Source organism: Malaclemys terrapin, chromosome 1, assembly GCF_027887155.1.
Source record: "Malaclemys terrapin pileata isolate rMalTer1 chromosome 1, rMalTer1.hap1, whole genome shotgun sequence".
In the NCBI taxonomy this organism is placed as follows: domain Eukaryota; kingdom Metazoa; phylum Chordata; order Testudines; family Emydidae; genus Malaclemys; species Malaclemys terrapin.
The window spans coordinates 136,383,435-136,410,923 of record NC_071505.1 but is presented as its reverse complement, the minus strand read 5'-3'; the positions used below and the strand labels follow the sequence as shown (position 1 = coordinate 136,410,923).

Genomic DNA, 27,489 nt, shown 5'->3' with positions numbered 1-27,489 from the left:
AGAGAGACCCTCTGTCTCCAGTCACTTCTGATGTCCTGCCAACCCCTCCTTGGCACCGATGGCTGGGAACGGCTCTGGATCTGTTTTAAGGTTGAGACTATCCTGCAATCTGATCCCAACAGGGGAGAAGGGATAAGCCTTAGTAACCAGGAAAGAGGCCACAAGCATCTGATCAGAATCATGACAATTTATTTATAACATGAATTATATGGTGCTGAGGGGTTTTCCTCACCACTATATCAAACCACTTCGCCTGGGGGAATTGCTGCATGCAGAGATGAGCAGAGAGGATTCAGCAGGGCCCAGAATACAGCTCCATCACTCACACATTTTCCTGCTCAACATTGGCTATGATGGGGAAAAGAGAATGTGAGAGAGTTACAGAGGAATCAATGACTCATGGAGGGGAAGCTTTCCCTCTTGTAGGTCACCTTATTCTGGAGCTGCAGAGACACTGCCCTGACCAGACTATGGCTTCTCTACCACAGTGGCCGGACGCATCCCTAGAACATTCAGGGCTTCAGCCCCGACCCCTTTCCCAGCAGTGTTGAGTCACCCCAACCCTGGAAGATGGTTTTTCATTAATCTGTTTTGCTTTGCAGCCTGTTTTAAAAAAGCCCTGATGAGAAGAGGGATCCCAAGCTTGGGTTTTGGAAGGACTTGCTCTTGCTCTGTCCCAGCAACACACATAGAAAGAAGCAGAGACTTGTCTTGACTGAGGGGGAGAACGTAACCTTGGGACTAACCAAGCCTGCTGCCCCAGACTCAAGGCTTGAATCTGGAACTTGACAATGCGGGGGAGTTGGTGTTCCCTTCTCCCCTGAGCACTTAGGGGTGCTGGCAGACCACCCCAGGACATGGGGCAAAAGAGAACAGCAACTTTTACAACCCTCCAGACAGGCTGAGGAGACTCAGGCTGGGTTTCAGCACTGTTCTAACTGAGCAGCCCTGAGCAGTCTGAAAACCTCACAGTCGTCTCTTCATACGCTACCTTTGCTGCAGGGGGCGCTGTACTCAGCAATGGCAAATTCATCTGGAAGACACAAGGGAAGGGAGATGTGATCAGGGCTGTGTGAGACCCAACCAAGACTCCTCACACTTCCAGCAGGCCCTGCGGCAGAAAGCTGGCACCGCACCAGAGATCTCAGGCAGGAGAGGAGGGAGCCCTGTCTCCAAGGGCACTGAAGGAACCTCAGCTGGGCTCCATGGGAGGAAGGCAAAGGTTACCACAAGGCTACAGCACAACAGGCATCTCCAGTGAGTCTGTGCCAAGTGCCCTATGTCCGTTTGCACCTTGCCTGACACACGACCACTGGGGTTGCCATTGGGCTCTGGCTTTGTCACCCCAATTTCCTAGCTGGGAACAGAGGAGTGAATGTGCCTCCCCCAGGTCACACCCAGAGCTGGGATCCCAGGGCAGGATCTGAACCCAGGACCCTCCTAGATCCCTTTGGCTCTAACCTACGTGGATTAGCAGACCGAGGGGTCTGGGGCTTCAGATACTCCCATGGTGCGAGCATGAGGTCAGTGCAGGATGATCCCTAGCATGTAAACCCTGTGTGCCCCGCAGTCTCATCCTGGAGCAGGGAGATGCTCAATCCCATATCCCAGCAGGTTCACTGTGGCTCTGAATGTGACTTCTCCCCCCTTATGACAGGCCCACCAGCCTCCACTGCTGCCAGCCCCACCCGCACACACACCTGTCTCATAGTAATCGTAGACTTTCACCACCGCCGGCTTCAGGCTCTGCACGTGGAAGTCCTGTTCCACCACGAAGGAGAAGCTCTGAGTCACATTGCTCACCTGAGAGGGAAACAGACGAGGCTCAGGAAGCTCTGAGCCACTTCACCCTCTCCTTCCCCATCTCCTCCCCCCCCCCATCGGTGCCCCCCATGATCCTGCAGGTCCAGCATTTGCCCCCCTTGGCTGCAGGGCCTGGCAGGGATTCAGGCCCTGAGGAAGGTGGGATAAGCCCTACCCAACCCCAGGGTATGAGCCGCCGTCCCTGGTACCCGTAGGTGGGGGGAGATCAGGGCCCTGGCTCTGTGTTGGGGAAGTGCTGAAGGGAAACCCTGGGCAGGAATACATGGGTTTGTCTTTCCAAGCTGAGGCTTGGGAGATCCCCTCCCCCGGGCACTTCTATTGGGAGTACATTGGGGGTGACTCTTCCTGGCCCATTCCTGCCCCGTGCAGCCACTCACCTGCTCCATGTAGAGCAGCACGTGGTTGATGCTCAGTTCTGTGTGGTGGATGCGGTGATGTCCTTCCAGCTGCCAGCAGCCAAGGGAGAGAAGCAGGATGTAACTGAGCCCCCCTTCGAACCACCCCACAGCCCTAAGCAATGGGATGCTTTCACAAATTCATGGAGTCCAAACCCAGAAGGACCATTGTGATCATGTAATCTCACCTCCTGTATAACCATGGGTGTAGTTTGGGGACACTGGGGGGTGTTGTCCCCCCAAACTGCAATCCTTAGGCAGGTGTGGAATTTGCCCCCACGCCCCCCCCCCACATGCGCAGCCCCATTGCCCTGACTGGAGCTGCCCCCACCCCCTGCCACAAATACAGAAGTCAAATTACGCCTATGTGTGTAACACAGGCCAGAGAACTTCCTCAAAAGAATTCCTAGAGCAGACCTTTTAGACAAAGACAAACATCCAATCTCGATTTAAAAATGGTCAGTGATGGAGAACCACCGGGAGCTTTTTCCCCTGGTGCTGTCAGGGAAGAGGCGGAGTATGTGTCCCCACCCAATTGGTGGACTGAGGTGTAAAGTGCATCTGAGGGGCTGGACCCCAATCAAAGGCAGCACCAATTCCAGTATACCCAGCCTCAGTCAAACAGACCTAATAGTTCTTCCTCATTCTCTAGGTCTTAGACTGGCTAACACTGTCTGCAATGCCGGAGTCACTGCACAAGGTCTCCATAAGCCCAGGCTGGAGTCAGACATGGAAGGAGCTGCTGTCTACACTGCAGATCCTGCAGCTGGGAAATCTGCAGGTGAAAGGCTGATCTGAACTGGCCCCTGTGACAGAAGTGGGGTGGGGCCTCTCAGACCCTTCAGGATTCCAGTGGAATAGAAGAGAAACAGACGACATGGGGGGCCCTACTGCTGCAGATGAGACCAGGCTGCACCCATAATATGAGGAGTCAGGAATTGGAGCCCACTGGGGGCCAGATACCTCTGAGGTGGGGCTGAAGGCAAGGGGCTCTGGAGAGGCTATAGCCCATACACAGAACAGGCTGTTACCTTCCTCACTGATGACTTCACAGGGATGAATCCTGACAGCATCTTAACGTCAACGATGACCATGTTGGAGACGGGGCATTTCCCTGTGTAACTGGGAGACCAAGCAGGAAATGAAACAAGGTTTAATACATCTCAGCACAGAGCTGATGCACCTCAACTCTGACTGGCACAGGTGCACACTCCCCCGATCTGTAGCATCTCCCACCCGACCTGCCTGTCCACCTGCAATCTCCTGCAGTGACCCATCCCCAGCCATAGGGCTCAAAGGCGCTGACTCCATGGGTGCTCCAGGGCTGCAGCATCCACAGAAAAAAAGTGATGGGTGCTTAGCACCCACCGGCAGCCCCCCTATCAGCGCCTCTCCCTCTCCCCAGTGCCTCCTGCCCTGAAGCGTCCAGGAGGAGCTGCGGAGAGGGGGTGGAGCAAGGTTGGGGCGCGCTTGGGGGAGGGGGTGGAATGGGGTGGGAAGAGGCGGGCAGGGGCATGATGGGGGTGGGAAGAGGCAGAGCAGTGATGGGGCCTTCAGTGAAGGGGTGGAATGGGGGCAGAACCTGGGGGGGAGCACCCCTTGGCACATTAGAAAGTTGGCACCTAAACTAGGGCTGCTCTGGAAGGCCTGGGCCTGTGAGAGTAGTTACTTGATGTTTATGGCAAGGCTAAAAGTCCTGTGGACCTGGGGGCCGTCACATGTCTTGGGGACCGTGTGCACCTCCAGCGCGAATGGTGCCTCTTCCGGCTTGGGGAGCACGTTGTACCTCAGGCTGGTCTGGAAGAGAATGCACAGTTCTATGTGAGCCTGTGCGTATCTCCTCTCTGCTTATCTCCTCTGCCTCCTTCCCCCGGTCCATCTCATTCCCTCCTTTGTCTTCTCTTTCTCCTTCCTCCTCTCACTAGCTCCCCATTCCCTAACTCTGGACATGCTCTCTCCTCACACCTTTTCCTATTTTCTCATCCTTATCTCCATCTCTTTCTCCCTTCCCTCCCCTCCCCATCCCACCTCACCCTGCCATCTCCAGGATGAGCCAGGCAGCCTCAGCAGCAGCCTCTCCCTCTCCCCCTGCCCCTGGGCCCCTCACCTGCACATAGACATATCCTTCTCCTGTCACCCCCGTGTGGTAGTCTCCTGGCACCTCTGGCAGTGCCATACGCTGGAGCAGCAGACGGTTCGTGTGATCCACCTGGAACAGGGTCTGAAAGTTCCCTGTGGATTGCAGGGTCACTGTGGATGCTCCTCCACTCTTGGTGTAAGTCGAGGGTCCATATTGGGACAGGGCCTGGAGCGCCACCACTGTGTCCTGCCAGACAAGAGATGGGCCCAGGCGCCCAAGGGAATGAATGAGTCATTTCTATGGACCTGAAGCCCCTACCCCACCGGCTCCTCCCACACAGCACCGCCCTGCTCAGAAAGGTCAGTTTTTCCCATTTCCACCCATTCTCTACCCATCACTCCCACAAGCCATTCACCTATTCCCTGGACCCAGATCCTCCAAGGTATTTAAGCACCTTTCTCCCACTGAAAGCAGCCAAGTGTCTAAGTACCTTTGGGAACGTAGGCCTTGGGAATTCTGACACTCCACTACAGGGAGCTGAGGGAAGAAGCCACCCACCCTCCCGTGAAGGAGCAAGCTGAAGGGACAGCTGACAGGGCAGACAGATAACAGAGGCAGATGCACCCACGTGCCTCAGCAGCAGGAAAACAGAATTACAACCCTACTGTGTTAACCAAATCCCTCCGTGAAGTAGTCTTCCAAAGGGAAACACTTCATGCACTGTCTTCAAATGTGTTTTGGGCTGCCTTTAATCAGGTAGCACTTTCTGGTTCTACATAACTCGGGATGGTGTCCCCACCGCACCTAGGGTGACCAGATGAGAGGAAGAAAATATCGGGACACATGGGGCGGGGGGGCTGCCGGCAGAGCAAAAAAAAAAAAGCGGAGCAGGACACGGGACAAACACCTAAATATAGGGACAGTCCCGATTTTATCGGACGTCTGGTCACCCTAGCTCCACAAGGTGTGTCTGGCAGTGGCTAGCTGCTGCTGCTTCTCTGGGGAGTCCTCAGCTCCCGAGCTGGATTGGCTGGGCTGGATGGGGTCAGTGCTGGAGGGAGCTGAGGAAAGCGTCATGTTGGTGGATGCTCAGGGCGACAAGTCTGCCCTCTGTACACAAGAGCATCACTTGTCCAGTCTCCTGCCATTAGCCCACTAAGGCCTGTGGGGATCTGATGTAGCCATGCTCCATGCTGTGACTATCCCATAATCTAACCTCCTCAGAAACAGAGGTTCTCTAAACCCTGCAGCGAGGGCACTGTCGCCCCCTCCCCCGCCCCAGAAGGAGTCTGTCTCTGTTTCAGTGCTAGGTTATTCGTTCTTCTCTGGCAACCTGATATATATATCTCCTGCCTCCCCCTCCTGCCCTGGGTGTCTGAGGCTGGGGATGGGAACAGCTCACCTGGGTGGAGGAAAAGCCCCCGTTGGGATTCTGCTGCTTGCTGATCCACTTTGCAATTTGAGCTGCTAATGAGCCATCTGCAGTGGGAGAAGGGAGAGGGAGGAGAAAAGGAAATGTTTCTTACCGAATATCTGTTTTTTGCCAAGAGGGTTACTGACATATTGTCACTGAGGATAGAGAATGGAGTTCCAACCCTTGCTGGGCATGTCAATACAAAGCATGAAAATATTAAATAATCCCTAAAGTGGGTTGATACAGTCCAGATGTGGAAACTCTCAGTGTCTAATTAGGTTGCTGCACCTGTGCCTGTGTCTCCCACATTTTATGAAGTCAGATCCCAGGAATGGCCAGTGTCAGGGTTTTTAATGCTCATTGATCTAAAATGTGTGAAGAGACTAAATAATCCCGACCTGCCGCAGTACACACTGAAGGTTATAGCCATAACAATCAAACCCTTCTCCTGCCAGGCTACATAGGGCCAGTGAACCGGGATGCAGAAGAAGAGCCCATAAACAGGTCTCACCCTCTTTCACAGCTTCCTTATCAAGCAAGTCCAGCAGTGCCCTGTGATTCTCCTCCTTCCCTGCCAGGGTGAAGGCGTAGGCCATCAGTGCCTTTGTGTACACGTGGCTTCCTCCCTGCTCCATAGCTGTTTCCAGGCAGAATAAAGCACTACGGACCACAGAGTGCTGCGGGGAGCATAGAGGGGAAATAATCAGTGTTTGCAGTGTGACGATATGAGCTAGGCTTTGGGCACTGCCTGTGCTGGCTGTCATCTCATGGCCCCAGAGCACAGATGGATTTAAATAAGAAGTGCAGTGGATCTAATATAACACAGATGCTAGTGATGGGATGAGTGACTGTTTGACACCAGTCACTTGCATGGTCCCAGTGAACTCAGACTCTTGTAGTAATTTGGTTACCCCATCACCGTGGGCCACTGAGCACAGAAATGTGGCTTAAATGTGTCTAGCTGAGACAGTCTCAGCAGTTACAAAAATCACATTCCTGCCTTCCATGGGGTAGCCATGTTAGATACGAGGCCTTCACAATTTGGAGAAATTAAGGTAATCTGAGGTGTCTAGGGCTATTTATTGAATTTTAACCAAGAAAACATGTGGAAGGCGAATGAAACAGACTGTCATGGATAGCAATGGGCCAACAGCTGTCAACTAGTATATAATCCCTCCCAGTCATTCATCCAATGAAAAGCATGACTAAATGTTAGGCTTTAGATATTCAGGCCTGTCTGTAAAGGCCTATACTTTAAGAATGTAGGTGTATTCTTAACAGTTAGCTAGTTATAGAGGTATAAAAGAAAGAATCAAAATCACTGTCTGTCTATGTAAGGGCCTTCTCGTACTGTGACAGTCTGAAGCTCTGTTCTTAGGCAAAGGCCTTCAGCTAAGCAGCAGAGGCAGCCATAAACTGGGAAGTGAACGGTCACATCCTCACATTCCAAACTAGTCACATTGAAATAAGGTGCTATTGGGCTGTTAGGAATACAATCCTGTCCTGATATTCCTATCACCTCCAGAGAAAGGGAAGAGCCTAGAAAATGTAAAAGGAAACTTAGTTTGATAGTGTCCTGTCTGGCAAGAACTCACTTATCAATAGCTGGGATGTGAAATCCTCATCTCTTTGTTCTTCTATAGTCTCCACTTCCCTATTGTTTGTCTGTATAATCTCAGTTTGGTTCTGTGATTGTTTCTGTCTGCTGTATAATTAATTTTGTTGGGTGTAAACTAATTAAGGTGGTGGAATATAATTGGTTAAATAACCATGTTATAATATGTTAGGATAAGTAGATAGCTCAGTGGTTTGAGCATTGGCCTAATAAGCCCAGAGTTATGAGTTTGATCCTTGAGGGGGCCACTTAGGGATCTGGGGCAAAATCAGTACTTGGTCCTGCTAGTGAAGGCAGGGGGCTGGACTCGATGGTCCTTTCCAGCTCTATGAGCTAGGTATATATTTTAATTATATTATTGGTTAGTTAAATTTCAGTAAAATGATTGGTTAAGGTATAGCTAAGCAGAACTCAAGTTTTACTATATAGTCTGCAGTCAATCAGGAAGTAAGGGGAGGGATGGGAACAGGGACTGGAGCTGGGAGAATTAGAATCATGTTTTGCTGGCTGGGAATAGGAACAGGGAATGGGAACAGGGACACAGGCAAGGCTCTGTGGAGTCGGAGCTGGGAAGGGGGACACTGAAGAAGGAAATTGTAATTATGCTTGCTGGAAGTTTACCCCAATAAACATCAAATTCTTTGCACCTTTGGACTTTGAGTATTGCTGCTCTCTGTTCGTGCAAGAAGGACCAGGGAAGTGAGAGGGTGAAGGAATAAACCCCCTAACACTAGACCCCTAGTACGTTTACAGAGACTATATAAAACAAACAGGAATAATGAAGAAGGGAGTAGCCACGCTGTCAGGCTGAAAAGCTTCCATCAGTCAGACCCATCTGAGCTGCAGCCAGACACACAGGAGACAGTGACCGAGCACTACAGCTCTTTTGACATGAATTTGGAATTCTTTTTTCCATTGTGCATATTAAAAAAAAACAAATAAATAAAGAGCCAATCAAAGAAGCAGAGCTCGGCCAGAACCAGTACTGCATACCCAGATGCTTCTGAGGCCTGGGGACCGTCTCATTCTGGAGCCAGAGCCAAAGCCTTTCCAGACTGTTTTTTTCCCTCCTTTCCTTAGAGGTCCCTTTATCAGGGCAGCAGGCTGCCACTATCAGGACTCGGATGGGTATAGGGAGTGGGGGAGAGGGGAGGCTGCTGACCCAGGGGAACTCATGAAGGAGACTTTGTGCGTGTGGATACGTACAGTGATGGGCAGAGGAATCTCTAGCAGTGCGATGGTGATGTAAGCAGAGAGCGTGACCTCATCGTCCACCCCGCCCTGCAGGGAACCACAGAGAGAGACACATTAACCCCACGCAGCACCTAAAGCCTTTCCCTGCTGGGCCCTCTACATACTACATCCTCATGCCCTTTATCTGCCCACTCTTGCCATGCCCCATGATAGCTCTCACAAATGGGTATGTCTACACTGCAGCGGAGAACGTGAGACATGCACACACCAGCTCCGCCCAATCTGGTACACTAACAAAGGCAGTGTGGCCATGGGTGGCAGCTCTGGCTAGCTGCCCAAATACAGTCAGGCTCAAGCTTGGAGTATGTACTTGGGCAACTAGCCTGAGCTGCCATGGCCACACTGCTATTTTCGTGGCTGTCTGCCTGTGCTGGGAAGTACATTCCCAGCTGCCGTGGAGACACACTCTGCGTTTCTGTCCCCACTTACCTCCCATGGTAGTTACCATGTATCTGCCCCCTCCTTTCTCCTCCCCATAGTAGGTCCCACGTACAGTACAGTATCTGCCCATCCGTATCTCCAGGGTAATTCCCAGGCCCACGTCATCCCCTGCTCCTCCCACCCTGGCCCCATGTGCTGATGTGTCTGAGCTTTTCCCATGCGGAGTTGTAGCTCTCTCCATGTCACTGAAGTCCTGTATGGGTCCCATGGGAATCCAGCTGGGCAGATACATCACCTTTATGGCATTGTTCAGGAGCGTCCCGGAGCTGCGGAAGCAGCCATTTTCCTTCTGCTTGCCAGCTAGCCAGGCCAGGGCATCCTGGATGTGCTTCTCCTCGATGAAGATGTGAGAGCGGGCCTGCACGAAGGACTTGAGGACGAAGGCTGTCAGCCTACGACAGACTGCGGACAGCGGTGAGAGCTCCCTCCCATGCCCTGTGCTCGCTGGAGGGGATGGGGTCCTGGGGCATCGCCAGCCTGAGGGGAAGCAGCAGGGGCCAGAGAGCTGGTGGCCATGGGGCAGAGAGCATGAATACATTGCCTCCACCTTCACCCACCTCCACAGTCTCATTCACACTGATTTCAGGATCCAGTTCAAAGTCTCTCTTCCTGTTTATAAAATCCTCCCTGGACACAACCAGTCTCTCAAACTTAGGAGCCCTCTTCATGCTAAATACAGCTCTTATAGCAGAGGGCCGCAGGGTTGCAAATGTTGAATCTATATTTAAACAGGGCTCCATGGGAGTTCCAGGGAGTTATACGCCAGTTTGCCTGTACTTAGTAAACTAGTCAAAATGACAATTAAAAATAGCATAATAAAAGATTCAGAAGATCATGATCTGATGGGGTCTAAGCAGCATGGCTTCTGCAAAGGAAAATTGTGTCTCACTAATCTCTTAGAATTCCCTGAACATGTCAATAAAGAGCTGAATGAAAGAGAATTGATTGACATAATTTCTTCAGTAGTGTCTTATGTCAGACCTTCTCGAAAGCCTTTTGGAAAGTCTAAATGAATTGAATAATCATGGGATGAGGGTCAAAGTGTTGTCGTGGATCAGAAATTGGTTCAGGGACAGAAAACAAAGACTAGAATTAAATGATCAATTCCATCATAGCACAAGGCTAACAGTGAGGTGCTGCGAGGTTCAGTACTAGGGCTGGTGTTGTTTAATATACCTATTAATGATCTTGATAATGGGCGATCGATAGCATAGCAATTCCTATGGTCCTATCTAGCACCAGGTTGCTCTCTACCTCTAACCCAGTTTCACCACTACGGGTATGAGAGTCTCCCCTCTGCAGCTCCCTGTCTGGAACAGCCTCCCCTGGATCTCTTCATCTTTTTTCAAAAATGATCTGAAACCATCCCATCCCCTTTGCCTCTTCAGTTCTCTCTCTCCTCAAGGCCAGTGGGAACAGGTGCTTTTTATACACAGCAGGCTGATGAAACCTATTCCCTTTGGTGTGATATGCTAAGAGACTGTGAAAGCTCCAGCAAGCCCTCGGGCCTTTAACAGCATCACCAGTTGACTAAAATTTAACACTTCCTTTATGACTATATAACAGAGGAGGTTTAGGGGAGGCGTGACTGGCAAGAAATCTCACCAGGTATTCCCCGGCTGCCTGTAATGCTCCCCAAATGTGCTGTAAGAGCCATCCAGGTGCTTGTAATTCATCTGCCTCTGATAACCTGAAATGGAAAGTTAAAGCAGGATTTATACATCAAACAATAGGGGGTGAGAGAGCAGCTCACCAGCTCAGCCAGTAAAGGGGCTCCTGGCCCTGATGTGTACTAGCCAGCACTGGTACACAAACATACACGTCTCCATCCCAGGAGCTAGTCAGCAGAGGGAACTGACACACAACACATGGGCAGCACCATCGTATTCCAGTAGGGGGAGTACCACACAGTCTGGTTAGCTAGAGCACCCAGGCTGAGAAGCCATTTCACCTGGCTACTGTGTGCAGCATTTCCACACTATAGGGGTGACTCATAGGATGGACACAACAGCCAGTAGCTCTCGTGGAGCAATGAGTGTGCGTAACCGTAGTGCTCAGACAACTGACAATAGTGAGCCAAGAGTGTGTCGAATGGGGACCCCACTCCCCAGATACACAACCCAGTCCCTCTGTCCTCAGCTGAGGGAAGCTCTGTCTGCAGGTCAGGCAGAAACAGAAATCTCCCAGCACAACCTTGGAAAGGAGCAAGTGAAGAAAGAAAAGCCCCATCCCTCCTCACCACTGACTAAGTAGCCGATGGCCTTGGATTTGGTCTCCTCGCTCAGCTGCCCCGTTTTATTCAGATAGTCCAGGACGTAGATGTTGGGGGCAAACAGGACCATGTTCTGCTCCCCACAGCCGAAGGGCATCTCGAGGAGCTGCTGCAGGTTCTGCATGGCTGTGCCCAGGATATCGCCTGGGGATGGAGACACAGGGAGTCAGTGTGGCCCAGAGCCGCCTGCGGAGGCAGAGTGCACTGCAGAGCACAGGCAGTAACAGGTGAGAGAGAAGGACAGAGGGAAAAAAGGACAGAGCCATACCCTGAAAGAGGAAACACAGAGAGAGAGAATGGGGAGAAGGAAGGGTAGGAAGATGTCTGGGATAGGAATAGGGATACTTAGACAGAAAGGCCAACACACAGAGAAACTGATAAAGGGAGGTGGGGGAAAGGAGAACTGGAACAGGAAAAGAGACAAGAAGAGATGAATGGGGAGATGATGGGGACACTGATGAAGGGAGTGAGTAGCTGACCAGGTGGAAAGGCTGGCACAGCAGGCAAACAAGGAGCAGTGGCCGCAGCTGCCAGGGCAGGTCCTTTCTGAGTTGCTGCACTCACCCAGCACTGTCACATAGGCTCTGGCTGAGCCCTGCACCACGTTCAGTGGGAGCTTCAGGGAAATCTTCCCTGCTTCTGAATTTCCTGAGGGAAACAATCAGACAGATAAAATGCCCCCATGCTCAGCAGTGAATGGGTCCCAGAGCAGAACCTGGAATGCTGCCTTCCACCCGCCCCCTGCATGGGGAACCCCTGCTTTCAGCAGCTCCATTCCTCCTAGCTGGACAGTGAGACGCCCAACTGTCCCCTCTGGCTTGGGGTCCTGTGACCCATGGGAAAAACTCCGCTCTTTCTATGGAGTGAGGTGCACCACCTGGCCCGATGGGAAACTGCAGTCTCCAGTTCTTTGGCCCTTCCTGTTTGCTGGCAATTGGCAGATGGTAGAATCCAGTTGGTAATTTCACTCTATAGAATAAGAGATTAGAGATGGAAAAGTCCCGTTAAACCCCTTTAAGCCCATCCTCCAGGGACTTGGGCCAGGATTGCTCATGCAGTCTATTCTCCGGGGCTTTGTCAAGCCCTAGATCTCAATGTTCCAAGCAATGTCCTCATGATTAGGAAATGTGTCTCGACTCTCCACACAGAAACATCCCCACCATTGCTTAGTCTCTATCCTGACACCCCAAGTTCTCACTGCACCCTCAAGAGTCTCCCAAATAATCCCACTCCCTCCTTGGGGCTGTCACTCTTCATCCGCTGGCAAAGGAAATAGATGAAGAAGGAGCAGAGAGGTCCTTACCATTTCCACAGAGCAGAGAGTTGAAGGTTGCTTCTGTCTCAATCCCTTCGGGCTTGGGAGGGGAAGGAAAATGAGAAAGGTGAGAAGCTGCAGACAGACTGAGCATCTGGCATGAGGAATAGAGTCTGTGTGAGGACAGGGCGGGGAATCTTCAGAAAGGGACAGAGAGGCAGCAGGAGAGGAGGGGAGAAGAGAGAGTTCGACAAAATTGGAGAGACAATGAATGAAGACAGAGAGAAATGTAAAGGGCCAAGTGGGTGAATCAGAGGAAGAGGGAGATTTGCAAATTTCCATGGACTGATACTTGTAGATTCATAAAATAATAATTGGTTAGAATAAAATAAAAACCAGCTACTAATAAGTTATTGTCTCTTCACACCCAAGGGAAGAATAGTGCAGCTCTATTGCATGGGTTACTAGTTACCTGAAGCACACTGTGCAAGATGGTACCTTAATGCCCCTATAACAGAGAGGACATGCACTATGTGTCATTGCTAACATCAGATGATGCGATAAGTTAAAGACAACTTACTACATAGTGGAATATCAGCAATTCTACATACTGTAATGCTGCAGATTTTCTCTTTCCATTACAGGACAGCAATAGGGTATACGGAGAATAGGAAGGGACAATATTACACATTATTATAACTGGTGTTACTGTTGGTATCATGAAATGTCATTAGTTATCGTTGCTTTTTTATGACACACGGAGAGGCTATGCAGCTTTATGTATCATTTGTTACTGATTATAGATGCTGTATAATGAGCTATTGCTTTCCTGCAAAGGTGAGGGTATGCAACATTGCCCTGTGCTATTTCATTTCACTGGGTAACAATGTCAGCAACCATTGCTGCCCTAGGAAAGAGAGAGGTTATGCAATGTTACCATGTTATGCTTATTTGGCACACTATGCAATGTTTTTTCTGTAAGGGAATATACATTATTATATCCTATAGTGGGTGGGATTTTCCAAAGCACACCTAATTCCCCTAGGTGCTTTGAATCTCCCACACGTGTGCTTCTGTTAGGCTATGTAGCAAGTTGTCACAGCTTCCCTGTAACAGAGGAGGCACGGATAGTTATAGTGTCACACTCTATATAAGTTATTACTGTTTTCCTATCCTACACAGAGCATTATAGTGCGGCTTATTGCCTATGTCACTCTGTGTGAAAACTTACCACTTCTCTATACCACAGGGACTAAGAGGCCCACATACCTCCACTAACAGCTGTTTGATCACTGTATCCTTCTGCCCTGTCTCAGGGAGCACTGCTACCTCGTTCTCGCAGGGCAGCTCCGTCTTCAGGGCCTCTGCACTCACAGAGAAATTCACATTACCTGAAACAAAGAGAAATAAGTGTTCTGCCAGGCACTGCAGCTACAGGGGTGTCAATGTCATTTCCATGGTGCTCCACTCTTCAGCACCACTGATTACAAGGAAACCTCTCTGTAGAGAGAGAGCTCATGTCACATCTCATGTAGGCCTGGGCTACACTACAAAGTTAGATTGACGCAAGGCAGCTCATGTCAATCTAGTTGTGCATGTGTCTATATTTCGGTTTGGTTCCTACATACGTAAGTGCCCTGTTGCACCGACTTAATAACATCACCACCCCAAGTGGCATAGAGCCAAGTTTGATGTCCTTGGGTCAATGCAGTGATAGTGTAAATACTCCACTGCTTATGTTATCTGTTACTGTCCTCTAGCTGCTGTCCCACAATGCCCCACGCTGACTGCTCTGGTCACCATTGTGAACTCTGCTGGCCAGGGGTCACAGAAACCAGAAGCCTCCACACCCCCTACCTCCCGCCCACCCTTTGAAGCCCTGCAAATTTTTGAAATTCCTTTTCTTGGGTACCCGGCTTTGTGGGCACACCTAGCAACTCTCCCTTGTCGAGTGCAACTGCTCAGCTGACATGCCAGCTACGCACTCCAGGCATGCTCCTGCCTGGAACAGACAGGAGATATTGGATCTTCTGGGCTTGTGGGGAGAAGAGGGCTTGTGCAGGCACAGCTCTGAACCAGGCATAGAAACATGGATATCTAAGAGCAGATATTATGCAAGTGAACAATGCCAGTGCCCCTTCCAATGAGCAAAAGGACATTCAACTGTCATTCTGCACCTGCTGAGCCTCTAGCTGAAATATTCCTTGGTGCTGTCGAGGTGGCCGGTGTACGGCTTCATGAGACAGAGGAACAAGGGTTAGGTTGGGTCGCCCAGCATCACAACTGGCATTTCAACATTGCCAATGGTAATCCGCAAGTCAGGAATATGGTCCCTGCTTGCAGCTTTCTGAACAGTTCTGTGTTCTTAAAGACGTGAATGTCATGCGTCTTCCCTGACTAGTCAACACTGATGTCAGTGATCCACTAACACTTGAATAACCACAGAAAAGTAGCCTCTTTTGTTGATGTACTCTGAGGCAAGGTGGTCTGGTGCCGAAAGAGGGATATGTGTGCCATCTATCACCCCACCGCAGTTTGGGAACCCCATTGCTGCAAATCCATCCACTATGTCCTGCACATTGCTGAGAATCACAGTTCTGCATAGCAGGGGGCGAACAATGGCTTTTCATACTTGCATGACAACAGCCCCTGCGGTGAATTTCTTGACTCCAAAGTGATTTTCAACTGACTGATAGCAATTTGGCATAGCACATTTCTACAGTGTGATCGTCACTTGCTTCTCCACTGTTAGTGCACCTCTCATTTTGACGAGTGGCAGTGGAATACCTATCCATGGTGCACCACACTCTGCATCGATACAAGCACTCCTGGTAAGTACGCGTATCTCTGACATAAGGAGCCAAGTATGCGTGCATAAAAGTAATGTGCTAACTGTGGCAGCTGTATGCCGATGTAACTTGAGTCGACATAAGTTTGTAGTGTAGACATGGTAGTAGTACCTTAGACCATGCCTGCACTGGGTTTTTCACACAGCTGCAGCTGCACCAGAGCAAACCCTGGGAACAGCCTTGCTTCACTGGTGTGAAAAGTGACTCACCCCAGTGAAGCAGGACTGTTCTAAGGGTTTGCAGCTACATCTGTGTGAAAAACCCCAGTGCAGGCATGGTCTAAGACAGGGATTCTCACCACAAATTATTTGGTGGCCTCAGAGTACAGCCACCAACTTTTAGGTGGCTACTCTGACACTTTCCTTTCAAACCAGGGCACGTGGCACTAGTGCAAGTCACAGGTTATGCCAGTTAGTGTGTCTACACTAAGATTTTGTTCTGGTGCTGCTACGTCAGTGACATCAGCAGCTACATCACTAGTGCACTACAATAGTGCAAAAAAAAAAGTGCAGACAAGACATGAGGATCACTCTGCAGTAGCCTTCCCAGTCCTGGCAGGAATTGGGCAAGACAGATAGGAGTGCAGGGAGTAATGGCTCCGATTTCTGGCTGAGGACGATGGCCTCTGTTACACAGGACTAAAGGGTCATTATAGCCCCTTCAGGCCTTAGAATCTATGAATCTATGATTCTATTCATAGAGCCCTAGCTGGGTCAAGCAAACAGTTAATGCTCCCGTTTAGCCCAGGGCCATGAGGGGAAGAAATAATTAAATTCTCCATCAGATCCACAAATTACTTAACAGGGTCAGTACCACTTATTCCAGATGTGCTCACCTGAGATGTTTCCCAGGAAACGGTTTTAGCCTAATGAAAGTGAATGGCAATGACAGCTGCTGAATCAGGATAGTATTTGAAAAAATTCTGCTCCTTGGGGACGCAATTGGCTAGAACCAAGGAGTTAAGTGGAGGGTAGTCAGGAGTTTATTAAGGGCATGTCTATACTACAAAATTAAGTAGACCTAAATTAAGTCAACGTGCAGCCACGGCAGTAATTAAATCGCTTTTGAATGTCCACACTATGCTCCTTGTATCGGCAGTGCGCGTCCACACTAACAGTGCCTGCACTGATGCAGTGAGCAGTGCACTCTGGGTAAGTATTGCACTGTGCAACTCACCACCATCTAGCACGGGGTATTTTGGGAAGGGTTTGCAATGCATCATGGGGGCAAAAAAGTCATGCAGGAGTGATTGGGAACATGGTTTCAACATCCCATGATGCAGTTTTCTCCATCCCATAATAATATCTGCATCCCATAATGTTTTGCACTCTTTTCAAAAACACTGCAAACCTGCGCATCCGCCATCTCTGTGGGAAGCATGGATCCTGCAGAGCTCTGCACTGTTGTGGTGAGCATTGTGAACACAACACACCTGATCCCACAGAATTTCCGGAGCTTAAAGAGCAGCACTGGGGAATATGACAATTCCTTGCAGGCTAGCTTGTCATGCACCATGGAAAGAAACAATTCAAGGTTGTTGTTGGCAGTGATGGAGCAGCTGCAGATGGTGGCACGCTGGTTCTGGGCCTGAGAAACAAGCACTGACTGGTGGGATCACATCATTCTTCAGGTATGGGATGATAAGCAATGGCTGCAGAACTTGTGGATGTGCAAGGCCACTTTTCTGGAACTGTGTGCAGAACTCACCCCAGCCCTCTGGCACATTGACACCAAAATGAGAGCTGCACAGACAGTGGAGAAGTGAGTGGTGATCGCTGTGTGAAAGCTTGCAACACCAGATTGCTACCAATCAGTTGGGAATCAATTTGGAGTGGGAAATCCACCGTGGGAAGTTGCTGTCATCCAAGTGTGCAGGGCCATTAATCGTTTCCTGATACATAAGACTATGACTCTCAGCAGTGTGCCAGACATAGTGGATGGTTTTGCAGCGATGGGGTTCCTGAGCTGCAGTGAGACAACGGATGGCATGCATATCCCTGTTTTGGCACCAGACCACCTTGCCAGAGTACATCAAAAGAAAGGGGTACTTTTCTGTGGTAATGCAAGCTATGGTGGATCACTGGGAAAGTTTTACCAACATCAACACGGGATGGTCAGAGAAGGTGCATGACACATGCAAAAAGCTGCAAGCAGGGACTCTCTTTCCAGAACAGAGGGTTACCAATGGGGATTTTGAAATGCCAATAGTGATCCTGGGAGATCCAGCCTACACTTTACTCCCCTGGCTCATGAAGCCATACACTGGCTACCTCTACAGCAGCAAGGAGTGCTTCAACCACAGGCTCAGCAGGTGCAGAATGATAGTTGAATGTGTCTTTGGCCACTTGAAAAGCCGCTGGTGCTGTCTACTCATGAGTTTAGACCTCAGTGAAAAAAATATCCCCATAGTTATAGGTGATTGCTGTGCAATTCATATCTGTGAAGCAAAGAGGGAGACATTTCCACTGGGATGGAGGGCAGAGGTGGAATGGCTGTCTGCTGATTTTGAGCAGCCAGATACCAGGGCTATAATAAGAGCTCAGTGGGGAGCTAGACACTTCAGGGAGGCTTTGAGAAATGCTAAGCTCTGATTCATTACTAACAAAGCTGCCAAATGAAGAATGAAAGAAGAAACAAAGATCAAATAAAGGAGAAAGGTAATGAATCTCATTGTCACACTTGTATTTGTATTCAGTGGTGAGATGATCTCAAAGCACAAAGCTGTATCCAGATCTGAGCTGGATTTCAGATACCTCAGAGTTCAAAGCTCTTTTGGATCAGTGGATTGGCTTCATGCCTGTCTCTAAATCAGCACAGGATTTTACAACAATTTAAGTTCTTTCAGATGGGCTCTTCTCTTAGTCAGGATGACCATTTAACCAGGACTTTAAGTTTCCCATGGGGTATTTCAACTAAATCGTTTCTCCGCTATGTGATATGGGCAGGTATGAAGCAGATGGGTGATCATTGTATCTCAGGCTTCCAGTCTCATCACAAATCACCCTCATTCTGGATGACTGTCCTGGCCCAAGTGAGAACCAAGGACTATAACCTGCTATTCTTGCTGAAAGAAGAGACCCAGCCAGCTCTCATCTTTCACTGGTATGTTAGAGAGCAGTATGTTGATGGAGATCCTCACTATACAGACAGTGTCTTTTGAATGGAGGGGTCCAACAGCTGAAAACCATCTAGGGTTCTCTGTCTTGTCTGAGGAGGAGCTTATCACTCTCCAACCAAGCATGGGAGTAAAACACCCCAAAGAAGGGTCTTGGGGAAGTTGAATCCCCTACCAACAGATATTTGAGCTACCAGGTCCCTGCCCCCTGAAATTTCTGTGCCACCCTATCTGGCCCCCAAACATATCAGAGCTAAAATGCTTCTTACCCGGAGATATTGGGGTCACAGTCCAGGACACCGTTTTTCTTCCATTCACACAGAGACAATAAGAGTCCTCTTCCTTCTCCACAGGGGTAGCTCGGAAGTCAGCAGATGAAGCCAGTGAGATGCTGACCTGTCAATTGTCCAGAGAGCTGTCATCAGGGAGGGGGCCAGAGAAATTAGTAGTAACTAGAGATGCAGACAGTACGGCAGATGGGATGTGCAGAGAATTGGGCAGAACAGGATTTGTGGTACTATAAGGGACAGAGGGGGTTGAGGGAACACATGTGTTTAGAAGTGTAGATGGTTACAGGGGTGTAGAGATTTGGAGTTACAGGGCTTTGGGGTGCTTGGGAGTTACAGGAGCATAGAGGCTTGGGTGCACATGTGTTTGGGGAGGACAGGGGCTGCAGGGAGACCGGGGGCTAAAAAGAGCTATAGACACAGGAGTTTGTGAAGCAGAGAAGTGTGGCCTGTGGGTTTGGTTGCACGGGGATGGTGTGAGTGTCTCTTACCCTGATGCAGCGGGTCAGGTAATTGAAGACAGTGGCCTTTAGCGTGAAGGCCTCGCCACGCACCACGGAGTAGGGCAGGGTGAGCTCCACGAAGAAGGGTTGGAAGGCTCTGAGGGACACGGTTGGGGACAGGCCAAAGCCAGTGTCACTTGAGGTGCAGAATGCATTAGCTTTCCATTCTGTGATGGTATCAGGGATTGTCAAGGGCAATTCAGCACTTTCATTGGAGCTGGTGACAAAAAGAGAGATAGGATCGTGATCACAGCCTGGTCAGACACTGAAGGAAAACCCAAGTGTTCCAGAGAGTGATGTGGGGAACTCAGTAGATAATGCTCTCCCCTCTGAGTCCACACTGAGCTCAATGCTCAAGTCTGATGCAGTGCTTCAGGGAGTGATGTGGGGACTCAGTAGGGGGTGCTCTCCCCTCTAAATTAGCACTGAGCCCATTGTGGTGGGAGGTGTTGTGCCAGAGGAGGTGCTGTCTTTCAGATAACACATACAGCTGATATTTTGACAACCTGTGATAATTAAAGACCCCACAACCCTTTTAAGAAGAAGAGGGGGGCTCACCCTGGGTCATTACAATCCAAATGCTTAGATTCCCCCTGCAATTTCAATTGGAAATGGGGCTCTTTTTCACTTTCCTTTCTAGATGTTAGTGCAGTGTTGTTCTGCACTGTAAACATCTGCCATTGGGGAACAGCCCGCAGGTGGCTGAGTGATTTCTGCACACACAGAGTTTGAAAAGCACTTTGGGATGATGAAAGAGGCTCAGTAACCATCAGGAATTCATATTATCATCACAAAAAATAAGGGAATGTTAAAACAGCAACAACCAGCTACTCACGTCAAAGGCACTAAATCCCAAATCCATGTCTCTGGGAAATACTTTCGAACTGTCTCCACCGCTGCTGGAAGGGTCTCAGCCATGACAGGGTAACCTGAGTCCAGTACCCTTGCGTGTCCTGGGTGGTGTGAGTACAACTGATTAACATAGATATAATGCACCAATACCAGCCTGATGCTTCCATCTCTAAGGGTAGGTCAACAGATGTAATTTCCAGCTTGGGTAGATGTATGTACCCATGTAGATGTATGGGTAGCTGTGATCAAGCTAGTGTGCTAAAAATAGAAGTGTAGCAGTGAGAACATGACAGGCTAGCCTCCCAAGTCCATTCATAGGGTCCCAACCCCCCATCCATGCTGCAACAGCTACACTTCTCTTTTCAGCGCACTAGCTCTTGATCAAAGCTAGCACGTGTGTGTCTGTCAGACCTGGAAATTACACCTCCCACTGCAATTTAGATACACCCTGGGACACTTTCCCCTCCAGCTACACTGGTGCAATCAGACACCCAAATCGGTTGTGGTGGGCAGGGTGGGAATGGAAAGTTCCATGTCTGAAGCATGTTTGAGGGGTCACATCACGACTCCAGTGTGTCATTTTCTGCTCCACCATCACTGCGAAGTGTTGTGAGAGGCTACCGGTGTGGTGCTTCTGCTTTCTCCTGTTGATATCACTCGGCTGCGTGTGTGTGTTCCCTCTGTGTGCTGCCCCAGCTCTGCGCAGATAGCTGACACAGCAGACCCGACGAGAATCCCCAATAACCACAGAGTCTACTAAGATACAAAGGCACCTCGGCCAGGTTTATTGCGATCTCGGACACAATTGCAGTTCCCCGTAGATTACTTAGTCTACCGGGCATACTACTAATAGATGCCTCTTGGCAAGGACCCGGCTCAGTGGCGGGACTTTCCACTGCCCCCGTGGCCGGACAAAGACACCACCCCAGGGACACATTCTTTTACACAGGTACAAACAAGTTACACATCACTCCTGACGTATTGAGGTGCAACCCCTCTACGTAGCAAGGTACAACCCCTCTATGCAGTAAGGTGCCGCCTCGCACCTTGTACCTGTTGGTTCGATCAAAACAACTCTATTAATCATTTTACCCTTTTGCCCCTGTCATTGGGATGGGTCGGCCTGTTCCATGTTATCTGTGGAATGTTCCGGTATGGTATGTCTTGGTACCATGTTTGTACTGCAACTATGCTAAATGAATATGTATTTCTGCAACATCAGCCCTTTCCTTGCCAGCTTCTGTGAGCAGGGCCTGCCTCTTGCTCACAGCTTAACTTTGCTTTCTATGCTAGCAAAGCCTTGACCATTACTTTAGTTTGGTTCAGGCCTCATAGTGGGCCTTCATTAGGCCTTTACTATGTTGCCTTCACTTACTACACGAAGCTCCCAGCCTTTCAAAGGATCGGCCTTAGAACTGGTCACAACAATTTTCTCAAAGATTTTATTTTGACTCAGTGGAAATTCTCATAAAAAAACTGTTTCCATCAACAGTTTCTGGGGGGCGGGGTTGTTGGAAAACTGAAAAAAAAAAACTTTTTTTATTTTGGATGAAAATTTTAAAAATCCACAAAAAATATGTTTAAAAAAATGATGTTCCCATTTTTCCTTATTTTTTCGTGTGTGGAAAATAACAGCCATTTTTTGCTCACCTGTGTATTAGTATTGTTAAACTAGGCATTAGAGTTATAAAAATGTGTTCAGTGTTTAGACTTTACGGAATCCTTGTAAGCAGCTGGAGGCGTTAATCTCACTTATAATATCTGTATCCCATGTTTTAAGGTAATATTTAGTGTTTGCTCTGTAACTGTGAATCACCAGACAGAAAAGAAGCATCAACGAGTGTGAAATACCAGTCTGACGCAAAAGGCGGCCTATCAACACCGGACAAACCATTGTGAAACATCAGTTGATTGTTCCCCCTCCACCAAGAAGAAGAGATGGGCCACTGAATTACTCCCAATGACTGAATTTGCAACTCAGAGAAGGGGCAAAGAGACAAAAAGCCCTAATAAGGAGGAACTGTATTTTTTATGCTGCTTGGAGTCTGAGGGGCAAGGATCACACAAGCAAAAGATCCCCAGTGCTTGGCCTGGATTAGCCCTAAAGGTTATATAGATATTGCTTATCATAGAGGCTACTATTACCATTTGAACAGGACTGGACTAGCAAGAGGTTGCAGGGCAGGACTCAGGGGCATTGGCAGAGCTGTGTGGGGAGCCCAGGACTGGAAGAGCAGAGGCATCAGAGTTTCTGCCTACAATATGTTTAACTAGCCAGATCTATTGGCACCTCACCACTATTTATTTATTTGGATTTATAATACACACAAACCCCCACCAATCCAGTGCTCTAGGCTCTTTCCCATACATTGAAAATGCACCTCTGAAAATCAGATATACACCAATTAAGAATCTCTCCTGCTGGTGGGAAATGTTCAAATCCATCACCAAGCAACAAGAGCCCAGGTGTTTCCAGATTACCCACCACTCCAAAAAACCCCACTTACTCTATGATAGTGGCAAACAATCCTTTATTTATTTATTTATTTATTTATTTATTTATTTATTTATTTGCCCCCTGTACAGCTATGGCATAAGAGTTAAGAAAATCTTTATATTGGAATTGGTCAGCTTCAACCTCTCTAATGTCTGGTGGTAGAGGCAGTCCAGAGCAGTGATCCAATGTGGGCAGATGATGGAGCAGCTGGGAGGTTGATCAGTATCAGAGGCAGCCTGGGGCAGTGGTCAGAGTTTTCTCAGGGGTCAGTAGCTGGAAGCTCCAATCCAAGGGGTCAGGTCAGTGCATCAGGGAGGCCAGACCAGGCGAGGCAGCAAGGCAGGGTCAGGCGAGGCTGTCCAGGCAGCAATCAGCAGGCAATGATCTGTTGTTCAGACAGCTTCCTCTTCCTGGTGGGGCCTTTAAATAGCCCAGGTACTCACTGACAGTGCTGCCTGTCCATCCAATTGGAGGACCGGGGCATGGCTGCTGTGGATTTGTAGGCCATTAGCACTAAAGCTGTTGGTCAGGGGCAGCAACTAATGATACTACCTAAAGACCTGGGTTCACTATCAGGGTCTAACAACCTGGGGTCTATTGGTGCCATAACGTGCCAGTGGCAGAAGACCCAGGCTGAAGCTGACTAATTCCATCATCAAGATTTCTTCCTCCCACTTCAATTGTCCCTAATCATCCATAAACCACGGTTGTGACCCTGACCGACCAGGTGCCAGCTCATGCCAGAGCCCCCGGCCAATTCACTTGTGGGTGAGTATAGATCAAAGTGATTGTTAAATGTATCAGAGTGTATGTGGTGTTTCAACTTCATGAAAACGAGTGGGATGTTACTTGCTTTGTTTTCACTTATCTGTATCCTGTTATAATGTAGTAGCAAACATTTACATTGTGTAAACTCTGTAACTAAATAACCCATCAAACAAGAAAGAAGCCTTGTGCAATGCAAATGAAGAACTTTAACAGAAAAGTGCAGATTTCAAAGCAAGTGATCATTATGTGTGATGATCAGAGGTCAAACACTCTAAATGCATTCCTCACTCTGTCATCAAAGGAAAAACCCACGTGGGTAGTAACCGTGTCAGCTTGTTTTTGGTGAAAAGAAGCTATAAGTATGGATTCAAGGAAAGATCCTGCATCTCTGAACTGTTTGGACTCTTACAGGGAAGTGTGCCAGATGCGAAGCGGAGAGACAATCTAGGCACCCTGAAAAGACTTAGGAAACTGGCAGTTTATTACATCACTTCCACCATTTGGAATTACAGACTGTGACTCATCTATGCATATATTTTACCTGCTTTAACCTCTCAATAACTCTAATTTCCTTTTCTTAGCTAATAAACCTTCAGTTAATTTACTATAGAATTGGCTACCAGCATTATCTTTGGTATAAGATCTAGGGGTAAGTGACTGGCCTCTTGGGACTGAAAGCCTTCTAAAAGGTGAGGTGATTTTTGTATAAGTAACTTTTTATCACAAAGTTCAGTTTGTCTGGGTGGCAAGATAGACTGGAGAATCTAAGGGGATTGTCTGTGACTCCATGGCAAGATTGATATAGTGATCCAGGAGTTAACATTTGTCCCTGGCTTGGTGAAATCTAACTATAGAATACACCACCAGTTTGGGGTGTTGCCCTGTTTTCTGACAATCTGCCCTGAGGTAGACAGTCATGGTTGTGAGCCACTCCAGACAGCGTGACAATGATGACTCTGTAGAAAGCTGTGCTTGGGAAACTCTCTACTGGTGCCTGAGGATGGAAGATCATTGTAAAGTCTTAGCGAGCTACCCACAGATTTGTCTGCCAGCAGCATAATATTCTCCCTCAGAACTCCCAGAAACAATTTGGTTCCATTAACCTCCAAGGGTGAGGCTATCAAAGCAGGCCCCTCACTCTGTCAGGAGAAGTGTGCCCCAACTTCAAACTTCAAGACGGAGTGGTCACCTCATGATGTGGGAAAAACTTCCAAATGCTCAATCCACAACCCCAGTCCCAACACTAGAGCTAGCATGCGGCCAGCTATGAGCAACAGCATTCACCCCAAAACACAGATGCGCTCTCTGCTCAGAACAGAATGCTTGTGAGGCCTTTGGCCTTTACCAGTTCTCCTGAGTGCTTGTGCTGATACCCCGGCTTCACTGTGAAATCCTTCAGAACTTCTGTAAACCCCAAGCAACTTGAGGGAACTGGAGGCAATAATGTGACTTTCTCACCTTGGAGTTTGTGAAGACCTTTAAACCCATTTCCTGTAGGGAAAAACCCAACACACATTTTGTTATTTATTTCTGTTGAGGTTGAAATTCCAGGACTGACACCAGTATTAGGGAGACAAGGTGGGTGAGGTAATATCTTTTATTGGACCAACTCCTGTTGGTGAGACACAAGCTTTTGAGTTTACACCAATTGGCCCAATAAAAGATATTACCTCATTCACCTGGTCTGGGACCGACATGGCTACAACACCACTGCATACACCAGTATTAGGGGTTTAATGAGCAAGGAGGAAACCTTGACACTTTTCCTTGATGGGATATGGAGCCTATTACCCATAGATAAGGCTATGATCTAGTCATGGAGGTCACAGCAGTGATGGATTCCATGACTTTACCGGCCCTCCGTGATTTCTACACTTCAGGAGGTGGAGGCAGGACTGTGTGACCCTGCCCTGTAGGTGGGGCTGGCTGCAACCAGGACCCTGCAGCCCCAGCCCTGTGGCATCCAGGCTTGGTGAGGGCTGCAGACGGGTCTGTGTGCCCCAGCCTTGTGGCTTCTGCTGGGGGCTGCAGCCAGGGCCATGCACCCCTGCCCGGCGGCTGCAACAGGGGCCACGTGCCCCCCTTGCAGCTTCCCAGGGCCATCCGCCCCGCCAAACCCTCCCCCGCTTGCTGCAGCCAGGGCTTGGTGGGAGCTGCAATAGGAGCCGCGCACCCCTGTCCCGCAGCTGCGGCCAGCTCCAGAGCGGGGGCTGTATGCCCCCCATGGCTGCACCCGCCACTGCAGCCCCTGGGACTCCATTCCCCCTCCTACCTAGCCCTGCAGGGGCCCCCCCCCCTGTTATTTTTAGTAAAGTCACGGACAGGTCACGGGCTCTGTGAATTTTTCCTTATTGCCTGTGACCTGTCCGTGTCGTTTACTAAAAATAACCGTGGCGAAATCTTAGCCTTACCGATAGAGCACAGGGTGACACTCAGTCTCAGGTCTGGGAGACTGGATGGCTCAAAGGGATAAGGGAATAGGATACAGGGTCCTTTTATCTCTAGGGCACTGGTTCCAATTTCCAATCCAACCCCAGGTCAGAGGTCGGAGTGAATCAGGGAATGGAATACAGAGTCTTATCTCTAGATGTCTGGTTCCAATCTAGCTCCAGCTCAGAGGGCATTCATTAGACTTGGGGGATGGTAAGGGCACATGTTTCTAGTTCACCAGTTCCAGTCTAGTCTCAAATCATCACTGAATCCAAGGCGTTCCTATATACTGGTCATTCATTGCTATGTGAAATGAGCTGGTGAGTATTAGGCCAGTTCTTAGTGGCTCAGGTGCCCCCCTTTACAAAGAACACCTTCACCATAAGCACTAACTTTTTAGCAGCCTTGGAAGAGAGGTCAAGGATTGAAAAGCCCATGAAGACAGCATTTGCCTCACCCTAGAGGTGCTCATACCTGATCTTTCCAGGTCAAAGCTGAAGCACATTGAGGAGGGACAGTGCATGGTGGAAGCTTGCACCGCCATTGTACTTGCTCCAGATATAGCTCCGTGATCGGCACTCCAGAGCAGCTAGCCCTGCACCACGTGCCACTCACAGCAGGTTTAAATGTCCTCATCTCCCCACAGCCACAAGGACAGGATGAGGAGACTTTACCTTTAAGATGCTATAAGTGTCCTCTTCATCTGGCTCCGACACTGGAGCATAGGTGACTCCATTCACAATTATCTTCTCTGCGGCAATGCACTCCTCCTGGGGATCCATCGGCAGCATGTCTGCGCCATGATGATACCCCTGAAGTTCCTTCACGGGTAGCAGGTTATACACCTGGGCAAACAGAACTGTGTCACTTGGCCTCATCAGTACCAAGTGCCATGAAACACCGCTGGGGGAGACAGACAGGCAGAGGCAGACAGACTGATATATACAGAGAGAAGGTGGAAGTGATAGAAAATAAACCAAGAACAGTAAATACACTACAGAGCAGGGAGAAGGAAAGAGGGAAGCTGCTTCTTTGGCTGAGGGCAGTTTGTTGCTCTGGCTATTATGATCAACTATATCAAAGTACCTGCTAAAGGCTCTAATGCTCATATCAATGGCCCTTCTTTCTTAGCCAGGGACTGTTACTTACTATATGTTGGTCAAATGCCTGAGTCTGGTCTAGGCCTGTAGGCGCTACACCAATATAAGTAAATAAATAAATGAATAATAGGCCCTGAACAAGAGAAAATCAGCAGCCCCATTGACCAGGGCTGTTTCCAGACATGGTAGCATCCCAAAGGAGTTGAAAAAGTTCCTGCAATCTAAATGGTGCCCAGTTCTCTGCTTCTCACCTAGTGAAAGAAGATAAGATAAGGGCAGGACAGCATTAAGACATCCGCACTGACAGAAGGGATTTTTTTTTCCAGTAGATGCCACTCCTCAGCACTGAGTTGGTCTTGCTTGGACCAGGCAGCATCATTTTCTGCTACCACAGCCCCTAAGAGAAGACCAGCTCTTGCAGCTGCTGATCAATGGGCCAGGCTGGCACTTACAGAGCTTACAGGCACTTACAGAGCTGGGAGAGAGCTCGGCTTCAGGCTTCATGAGGAGGACGCTCTTGTCCACAGCACGGACGGCG

General features: G+C 49.1%; 1 protein-coding gene and 1 pseudogene across 1 annotated transcript; both read right to left on the bottom strand.

Annotated features, from left to right (window-relative positions):
* Positions 1-172: 172 nt before the first annotated feature.
* LOC128843452 (alpha-2-macroglobulin-like) lies at positions 173-24,822 on the bottom strand (annotated as a pseudogene).
* Positions 24,817-27,489, bottom strand: LOC128832016 (alpha-2-macroglobulin). The gene is made up of 3 exons (XM_054019061.1): positions 27,423-27,489; positions 26,526-26,696; positions 24,817-24,912 (listed from the first exon to the last, which is right to left on the bottom strand). Exons 1-3 carry the CDS (start codon positions 27,453-27,455, stop codon positions 24,817-24,819), a joined length of 300 nt encoding a protein of 99 aa, XP_053875036.1. The 5' UTR covers positions 27,456-27,489.

Excerpts from the sequence above, each read along its gene's own strand:
- LOC128832016 (XM_054019061.1), bottom strand. The coding sequence starts at position 27,455 with ATGAAGCCTGAAGCCGAGCTCTCTCCCAGCTCT. Across the intron at positions 26,697-27,422 it reads CCGAGCTCTCTCCCAGCTCT|GTGTATAACCTGCTACCCGT; the intron begins GTAAGTGCCTGT and ends CTGTTTGCCCAG. Across the intron at positions 24,913-26,525 it reads ACACTTATAGCATCTTAAAG|GAAATGGGTTTAAAGGTCTT; the intron begins GTAAAGTCTCCT and ends TTTTCCCTACAG.